General features: G+C 41.5%; 1 protein-coding gene across 6 annotated transcripts in view; it reads left to right on the forward strand.

Moving 5' to 3' along the window:
- LOC131514658 (uncharacterized) overlaps positions 1-3980 on the forward strand; it is a 180199-nt gene extending 176219 nt beyond the window's left edge. For 5 of the 6 annotated variants that reach the window (XM_058734895.1, XM_058734898.1, XM_058734900.1 and 2 more), the window contains one exon: positions 1791-3105. In XM_058734895.1, the coding sequence (XP_058590878.1) occupies positions 1791-1916 (126 nt within the window). In that variant the 3' untranslated portion in view covers positions 1917-3105. Of the gene's footprint in view, positions 1-1790; positions 3106-3595 lie in introns of those variants that run through there. The other variant, XM_058734897.1, reaches the window with a different exon arrangement.
- Positions 3981-9890: the final 5910 nt, after the last annotated feature.

Raw genomic sequence — 9890 nt, forward strand, 5'->3', positions numbered from 1 at the left:
CAACTGACTGAACCACTCAGGTGCCCCATTTCTCACACGTTTTTAAAACTTTCTGCTGTGCCAGGGAACTCAGATAAGAGATCTGATGCTGCTAGTTAAAAAAAAGTGTTTATTTAAATAAATGGATGTAGAAGTCAATGTCCACACTTTGCTGTGTTCTGTGTCTGAATTTCTTCTTTTTCTTCAGTCATCTACAATAATTAACTAGCAGTTCTCACAGTTCATGGGTTCAAGCTCCGTATTGGGCTCCATGTTATTGGGGTGGAGCCTGAGAGCTTGGGATTCTCTCTCTCCCTTTCTCTCTGCCCCTCCCCCTCTTGCTCTGTCTCTCAAAAACAAATAAACTTAACAAGAACAACAACAACATGTGAGAAATCTACCCTCCAAAGAAATTCTTGGCACACAGATTAGGTCCAGGTATAGCATGTATATGAAGATTTTCTTTTAACTTTTCAGCTTTTAGTGTATGTAAAACAATATTTACACCCTCCTCTACTGCATAAGTATTACACCTTTGCCCAATTGTTTTTCAGAATCCCCTCCAGACATTTCCATGTCAACACATTTAAAATCCTTCCCTCTTAGGAGGCAAACCATAAGAGGCTCTTAAATACTGAGAACAAACTGAGGGTTGATGGGGGGTGGGAGGGAGGGGAGAGTGGGGGATGGGCATTGAGGAGGGCACTTTTTGGGATGAGCACTGGGTGTTGTATGGAAACCAATTTGACAATAAATTATATAAAAAATAAATAAAAATAAAAAAATTCTTCCCTCTTGCTTTGAGAAAAATTAAAAGGAAAAGATTTAATCATTCTGTCAGAGAAATATGCCATTCTCAAGTCTCTTTTGAGGGTGTAATTCTGCAGCTGATGGTCTGGCTATTGGACCAAAAATTTGCTGCAGTATTTCTAAACATGCAGTTAAAGAGTCATACACAGAAAGAGAAGAAACAGGTCAGGAATGTGCATTTGAGATCCTTGACCAAGTAGGGCCACCTTATTAATGCCCATCACTGGCTCAACTTACCAGTCTCTGTGCAGTCATCTTTCACCAAAAGGTAAGATTCTAGTATATGTCTATTTGTTTCTGCAAAAGCCTTTTCCAAAAGGAAGCAATATTCAGTTGATGTGTATGGAACCACAAGGGCTTTTAAGACTCCCTCCATCCCCATTTCACTCCCAAAATTAAATGCTGCTGTTGTGCGGGAGGTCTGCAATCACAGCCATGGTTGAGAGGCTGCTTAAGTAGCCAAATGCATCAGAGGAGAGCCACTGTATTTGAAAGATTCAGAAGGGTGATGGTCTGAATAAACCCTAATAAATAAGGGAGTGTTTTGTGGGCCCAATGACATGTGAATAGAAACCCCAAGCAATAAACCTAAGATCCAGGAAAGGCACAAAAGAATTGGAGCCTCTTCAAATCTATCTAAGCTCTGACTTCTTCAGGCCTAAGAGACAAATCAAATAAATGCATATTGAAGAATAATTTATACATGGCTGGAATGTAAGACCACCAATGATTTTCTTAACAAAACAAAACACTGCACTAACACAAATGATAAAATATTAAGGAATTTTTAGATTACTCCACATATGGGATATCTTTTTCTCCTTAGCTGGGAAAGGCTTCCTTTGATAGACTAATTCTTGACCAGTTCACTTTATGACATGTGTCAAATATAAGAAGGCACACTAAATGGCCTAACCCAGACTGAACCAATGATCTCAGTCTTAGTCGTAACGGTGACTTTTAATGATATCTCCAATATCTATTTAATCTTTATATTTCAGGTACCTATTAAACACAAAAAAAAGGTTGACAACGTCTTTCTACCCAATGTGGTAGAAAATGTTCACCTTTCAGCTTTTCAAGTTCACACGGCTCCATCCATAATCCCAGAAGGACCCAACTGGTAATCATATGCCCTCCAAGTTTTCTTTCTTTCTTTTTTCTTTTTTAATGTTTATTCTTGGGAGACAGTGAGAGAAAGAGCATGAGCAGGGGAGGGGCAGAGATAGAGGGAGACACAGAATCCAAAGCAGGCTCCAGGCTCCGAGCTGTCAGCACAGAGCCTGACACAAGGCTCAAACCCACAAACTGCGAGACCATGACCTGGGCCAAAGTCAGATGCTTAAGCAACTGAGCCACCCAGATGCCCCTCCAAGTTTTATTTCTTTGAGCATCTGAATGAATAAGCATGATTCGAACCTCCACTAAACCTTTATCTAATTTTTATTATCAGTATCAGAAGATATAGTATGGAATGATTGAGATGATAACATCCTAAAAGTTCCAGGTGAAGTAGGATTTGGCCTTATGTCCTAAGACGGGAGAGTTGATTTGCATTTCTACAACCTAGGGCCTTTGGTCAACAAGCAGCCTCACATTATGGGTTCTAGATTACTGACGAGGTGTGTTAGCCAGGAGAGATGTCATTGCTGCTAAGCAGTATTTATTAACAGTGAAAAATCAGCACAGAGATACATCTAAACAAACTTCAAAGCACTTATTGCTATTTGTTTCACTTAAGAACAGCATCCTCTCTTAATAGTTTTTTTTATTCTTCCTACAAATACTAAAACCCTCTTTAGACTTTTGTAAAGTCCTAATCCAAGTCTTTTTGTTCAGACAAGAAAATGTATCTTGGGTAAAGGAATAAATAGGTAGATGAATGAACAGAGCAGGCCAGAGAAATATTTACATACATAAATTTATACATGATATATGTAGCTTTTCAAATTAAGGAGAAGGTTGAGTCTATTCGAAGTAGATTAAATTATCACCTTACACGATACATAATGAATTCTGAATGGATTCCAGATATATATGCACACACACACACACACACACACACAGACATATATACAAACGTATTTCTGAAATAGAACATGAAAAACAAAAGCCAAAAGGAAGATTGATGACTTTGATATCAAAGCTAAAAATTCAGCATGACAGGTGCCTGGGTGGCTCAGTCGGTTAAGTGTCTGACTTCGGCTCAGGTCATGATCTCACGGTTCATGGGTTTAAGCCCCACATTAGGCTCTGTGCTGATAGCTCAGAGCCTGGAGCCTGCTTCGGATTCTGTGTCTCCCTCGCTCTCTGCCCCTCCCCTGCTCATGTTCTGTCTTTCTCTGTCTCCCAAAAATAAAATTTAAAAGGGTTTAAAAAATTAAAAAATAATTTTGTTTAATGTTTTTATTTATTTTTGAGACAGAGAGAGACAGAGCATGAGCTGGGGAGGGGCAGAGAGAGAGGGAGACACAGAATCTGAAGCAGGCTCCAGGCTCCAAGCTGTCAGCACAGAGCCCAACACGGGGCTCGAACTCACAGACTGTGAGATCATGACCTGAGCTGAAGTCGGATGCCCAACTGACTGAGCTACCCAGGCGCCCCCCCAAAAAATTTTTTTTAGTTCAGTATGACAAGGTATGGTGCCAGTTATCAACTTACGAGCTCTTAGCTCTAAATTCATCCTTGTCTGCTGTGATGTAATTAATATGGACCATGAAAATATTTCTTCTTCACCAACTACAAGATATTAAGCTTTGTCAGTAGAGAGTACTGGAGGGACACTGGAGGAGGGTTTCTTTTCCAGATTCTGGGGTGCTTCTCTAGGCAGGCTCCTGCCGCGGGTGTGGCTTCTGCAGCATGAGGTTTCCGTAGTGGATGCGGCTTCGTGGTGGATGCCATTGGCAAGAGGCCCTCCGTGAAGGGCTTTCTCCTCCTGCCCCTCCTTTTGTGAGGGCTGCTTCACAGCCTCAGTGAACTTCTCTGCCATCCAGTGAGCCGTGGTCACACCCTGTCCAAGGAGGTCACACCCTCTCCAATGGATGGCAGCCCTGGAGGGTAATGGCTGCTCACTATATCTGCTCTCCCTATATTCTTCAGAACTCTCTTTATTACTGATCAGCCATTCCTTCCATTACTTCAATCTCTTGTTATAGTTAATAAGTCTTTATATTAAACTTTCCTCAGTTTGATTACTGTGTGTGTCTGTCTTCTAATTGGCCCATGAATAATACAGAACTGATACCAGTAGTGGAGGGTTCCTAGGGGACAGACTCACAAAGGTGGGATTTGGGGATTTGTTTGGTTGCACCCTTGGGCTTGAACATGGTGCTGAGCTCCTTGACAATAGGAAATGGAGTGCTAGTAATCCTTTGCATGCAGTGGCATGACAATTAACCAAGCTGTTATCCACGGCGGTAGGTTGTGATAAAGTACCTACTGAAGTGTGTGCTTTGGGAGCCCAAATTGCTACCACACTGACTCTCAGGGCAGTAATGATGACCATAAATACTGGGGTGTGGGATGGACTTTTTTGGATGCACTTCAGCACTTAAGAAGAAAATGACAAGTACTGGTCCTTTAGGCTTCCACAGTAGCCTTTTAAAAAATCTATTTCTTGGGGCGCCTGGGTGGCGCAGTCGGTTGAGCGTCCGACTTCAGCCAGGTCATGATCTCGCGGTCCGTGAGTTCGAGCCCCGCGTCAGGCTCTGGGCTGATGGCTCGGAGCCTGGAGCCTGTTTCCGATTCTGTGTCTCCCTCTCTCTCTGCCCCTCCCCCGTTCATGCTCTGTCTCTCTCTGTCCCAAAAATAAATAAAAAAATGTTGAAAAAAAAAATTTAAAAAAAAAAAAATAAAAAATCTATTTCTTGTAGTCACAGGGGTAATACTGCTAAAAATGAAACACACATTTTAATTGTGCAGAATGCTGAATTACAATGACAGTTGAATTCACAGTCCTGTCATTTCTCACTGCTGTTGAGATGGGCTCTCATTTCAGTGGTCAGGATGCAATCCCAGAATAGCAGCAGGCAATTGCCAAGGACAAGGTGGGTATGTCTATTATAAAAAGGGCAGCAGGGACATCTCAGTAGTCAGATTACAGACCTGGCACAGAGAGATCTTTTGCTGGTCAATGTGTTCCCCCAAATGAGAACATATGGGCAGCCAACTAGAATACTACTCCATCTATATAGGAGGAAAAACTCTGGTAGCCTAAGCCTGGCCTGAGTCAGCACAGTGGAGTGTCACAGTCTCTCACCCAGATTCCATACCTAAGTCAATTCACAGAGCAGGGCCCCTTGCCTGCAGGGGAGGCTGGATCCCCCTTGAGAAAGGACCCTATACCACTGCTGCAGGTACATTGTAAATCTTCTTCCAAACATTTTACTAAGGGATCTTCCATCATTTGCTAGAGTTACTGTTCATCAGAAAGGAAGAACATCCAGACCATTTGGTGAAGAATAAACACTACGTCTAAATTAATTCTAATTCCTGGGAACCCAAAACACACTGTGGCTCACCAAACTGAAGGCTTACAGTGATGTAATAGAAGGAGTCACATGTTCAAATTACAGTGGACTCAGTTGGTCCACGGACCCACCAGGTGGTTTTATGTCTGCAGTTTGTGAATGTATAATTGAAACAGACATAATTAACAACTGAAAGGACTCTTATATTGGTTCTCTAACCCATGAGTTGAAGTCTCATTATAGTAGGAAGGGATAATTGGAAGCCCCTGGAACTTTCCCTGTCAAGAAAGCAAACTAGAAGCAACATTACATCCCTGGGGAAACTGCAGAGATTAATGCCACCATCAAAACTTGAAGGAAGCAAAGGTGATTATACCTATCACATCACTACTTAACTCACCACTTTGGCCTGTGCAGAAAATAGGTGGATATTGGAAAATGACTAGGGACTATCAAGTTCACACCTTAATCAGATAGTGATCCCAATTGCAGCTGCTATCTCAGATGTAGTATCTTACAGGGGTAAATGAATATCCTCCTGGTATTTGTTATGCAGTTATTGACCTAATTTGCCATGCCTTTCGCTCCATAACAAATTGTAAGGACCATGAGGAGCAGTTTGCTTTTACCTGGTAGAGCAGCAGTATTCTGTCAAAGTCTTGACTTAAGGCTTTGTCAATTCTGTTCCCTGCCATGATATAGTCTGTAGACACCTTGATCATCTGATAGTCTACAAAAATCACATTGGTCTACTATGTTGATAACATTATGCTGATTGGGTATGATGAATAGAAGGTAGTAAGTGCTTAGGTGCCTTAGTAAGACCTACAAGAACTAGAAGGTAAAGGGCAGAATTCCACAAAAATTTAGGCCTATTAATCCCAATGAAGCTTCTTGGGGGTGCAGTGGTTTGGAGCATGTTAAATATCCCCTTCCAAGAAGAAAGACAGGTTGCTTCATCTCACACTATGTACCATGAAAAACAAAACCATGATGCGCAGTAGGCCTTTTTGGATTTTGAAGGCAACATGTACCATATTTGAGTTTGCTATTTCAACCCACTTATAGAGTAATGTATAAGATTACTAACTTTGAGTGGGGACCAGAGCAAGAGAAGGCTCTGTCATGAGTTTGAGTTACAGTATGAGCTGTGCTGTCATATAGGTCCTAAGATCTATAGGTCCAAAGCCAATGATACTAAAAGTATCCTGGCATGTATGGAGTCTTTATCAAGCCGAATCCCAGCGCAGAACCCTAAGATTTTGAAGCAAATCTATGCCCTCTGCTGATGATAACTATTCCACTTGTGCCTTGCTTGAGACTTATTACCCAACCACGGGATAGTAGGTGAACATGTGGCCTGAGCTTCACATCATGATTTGATGTTGGAGTATCCACCTTGTCATAAACTTGAGCATGCACAGCAGCAATCTATCATCAATGGAAATAGTATACAATTGACCTACCCTGCTTGAGCAGGTCTGAAATGTACAGATAGCTTCCGTGAACATGTGGCTCAGACTCTTTCAACACCAACTTCTGTTGCATCCTCTTCCTCAATCAATAGCTCTAGCCTTAGGTGTTTCTAACAACTAGCTAGCCAATAAAAAATTTAAGCCTGGTTTATAGACAGGTCTGTATGACATATTGGTTCCACCCAAGAGAGGATAGCTGCAGCACTATGTTCCACTCGGGGGTGAACCCAAAGGGGGGTGAAAGAAAACCCTTCCCTGTGAGAATTGCGAGTAGTACATTTGGTTGTCCACTGTGTCTGATCTGAGACATGGCCCGAAGTACATATCCACACTAATTCCTGGGTAGTTGCTAATGGTCTGGCTGTGTAGTCAGGGACTTGGAAGAAACATTAAAGGTTGGTGACAAGTAAATCTGGAAAGAAGTACATGGATGGATCTTGGAATGGGAACACACTGTGAAGGTATTTGTGTCCCATGTCAGTGCCCAGCAAAGGGCATCTACAGCAGTGAAGGCTCTTAATCGGGTGGATAATATAATGCACTCTATGGGTATGAGTCTAATTCCCCAGCTACCCCAGTGCTTGCTCAATGGACCCATGAACAACGTGGCCATGGTGGCAGAGCCAGAGGCTATGCATGGTCTCAGCCAACAACATGGATTTTCCCTTATTAAGGCTGTCATGCATGACTGACAACTGCCTAATCTGTGAAGAGCCAAGACCAATACTGAGGTTGCAATATGGTATTACTCCCATGGGTAACAGCCATCCACGTGATGGCTATTAAATTGGGCCTTTGCCATCATAGAAGAGATTCTTCAGAATAGACGTATTCTGGATTTGGATTGCCTTCCTGTGTCTATAATGCTTCTGCCAGCACTACCATCTGATGCACACACTCACAGAATGTTTTATCGTGGCATTTCCTATAGCACTGTTTCTAATTAAGGAATACACCATTTCACAGTAAAGGAAATGTTGCAGTGAACTCATGCCCACGAAATTAACATCCCTGGACACATGGAAATGGCTGGTCTAATTGAAAGGTAGAATAATTCACTGAAAACTCAGTTGTGACTGTTGGGAGATACCACCTTGAAAGGATGGAGCTGTTTCACAGGAGGTGACATATGAATCCAGGAATCAAGGGGTGGAAATGGAAGGGACTCCTCATGATTATACTTCTCATCTCAACAATCTCAAGCTGTGCTGGTTTGGAGGTCTTCGTTCCCAAGGTATGTTTCAACCAGGGACACAACGATGGGTCTGTTGATACAAGATCTAAGATGAGACTGCCATTTGGCCATCTTGGGATGGGATTCATAAGCCACTAAACCGATAGGCAGCAAAAGGTGTTACTCTACTGGCTGGAATGGTCAATCATGATTACCAAGGGGAGATTGTACTGCTGGCACACAATGGAGGAAAGACCACATCTGGAACACGGGATTCTCTGGGTGCCTGAGTACTTCCATACCCAATAGAAAAGGTTGATGAAAACTGTAACAATCAAAGCAGGTAGAACAGTGTGACTCAGACCTTTTGGTAGTAATATTTGGGCCACCACCAGGAAAACAATCAACCACTTGAGGTTCTCAGCAAAGGCAAAATAAATATTAAGTAGTGGGAGGTCATAATTTACAGAAACAAGGACTTTAAGGTTTGAATCCACCTGTTGCCTGCTCCACCATTAGAATGAAAATGGAGCTGAACCATATGAATGAATATTTCTTAGCTAGGTGGTGTGTGTTTTGTCAGCAGACGGTACTGGAGGGATTTTTTTTTTTTTTTCCCCTGGTTCTGGGCAAAACTCGAGCAGTGCACATAGCTTAGCAGTGGAGTATCACTGGTGTGGTACCTCCTGTGGCTGGTTTACCCTGCATCCCCTTGGATGACTTCAGATTACCACTGGGATAACATCCCCCCCAGGCATAGCTGCCTAGCAGTGGATTTGCAGCTACCACTAACTTCATCCACAGAGCCAAGGTTGTATCCTGAAATTATTTCTGGAATTCAGCTTGAGGAGAACAGTCAGTGGCCACTTCTTATACTTGCTATGCCAGTATCGTTTAGAATTCTTTACTGCTTGGCAAATTATTTCTTAAAATATTACAGATAATATGCCCCATCACTCCAATCCACTCTTATAGTTAATATTTTATGAACTTTCTCTGTTCTTATTATGTGGCTTGTCTCCTGATTGTACTCTAATGATAAAGACACCACAAAGACAAAGACTTGAAGAAAATATTGACTGATGAAAATCCACTGACCACAGATTAGCTCCCAGCATATTTCAAGATAAAAAACCCTCCAATTGTTAAGACAAAAAAAAAAAAAACACAATTCACAGAGGAAGTACAAATAAGCAAATAAATCATTTCACTTACCATAGTATTAAAATTTAACTTTGCCAATATCAGATGGAAAAGATACAGAAAACATTCTGATACCCCAGCTTGTGGGAACTGGAAGGCAATCTCAGTCTGTTAAAATTTTCAAAGTGTAAACCCTATGATGCAAATTTCCACTTCTCTGCATTTACTCTAGAGATATATTCACACATAAACAAGGGGGAGGGCGCAAAGATACTCTCTGCAGAAGTGTCAGTAAAAACTAAAAATTGCAAACCTACGATCCTTCAATAGATGCTTATGATACTCATACTACATATGCCAACAGAGAATTTAAGAATTTGGTGTGCGACATACACTAACTTGTAAAGATCTGCAAGTAGTAAGCGAAAAGAAGTTTCAGGATGATGTTAAAATAAAAATCCACATTATGTATTTTCTAAGGGTACGTAATAGTACATAAAAAATGCTGGGGGGGGGGGGTGGTTGTTTCACACCAGACCAGTTCCAGTAATTACTTCTGCAAAGTGGAGGGCAAGCAAGGGAAAGGGATTGGGGGATGGTCAAAGCCGACATACTTATGTTGAATAGTTTAAGGAAAAATAATTTGAGAATATGTATTTACATATTCCTTAAATTAAAAATTAAGACTTTAAAATGCTCATCTTGAAAATAGAATAAAATAAAGTAAAATCCTCATCTTGAACATTTTCTTCCGGTGAAGATGAAGAACCTGTACTTACCCTCACACTGAAAAACGGGACAACACACACGCAACAGTAGTTTCCAATACATTGGACTTTG

The sequence above is a fragment of the Neofelis nebulosa genome, chromosome 6 (genome assembly GCF_028018385.1).
Source record: "Neofelis nebulosa isolate mNeoNeb1 chromosome 6, mNeoNeb1.pri, whole genome shotgun sequence".
NCBI lineage: Eukaryota > Metazoa > Chordata > Mammalia > Carnivora > Felidae > Neofelis > Neofelis nebulosa.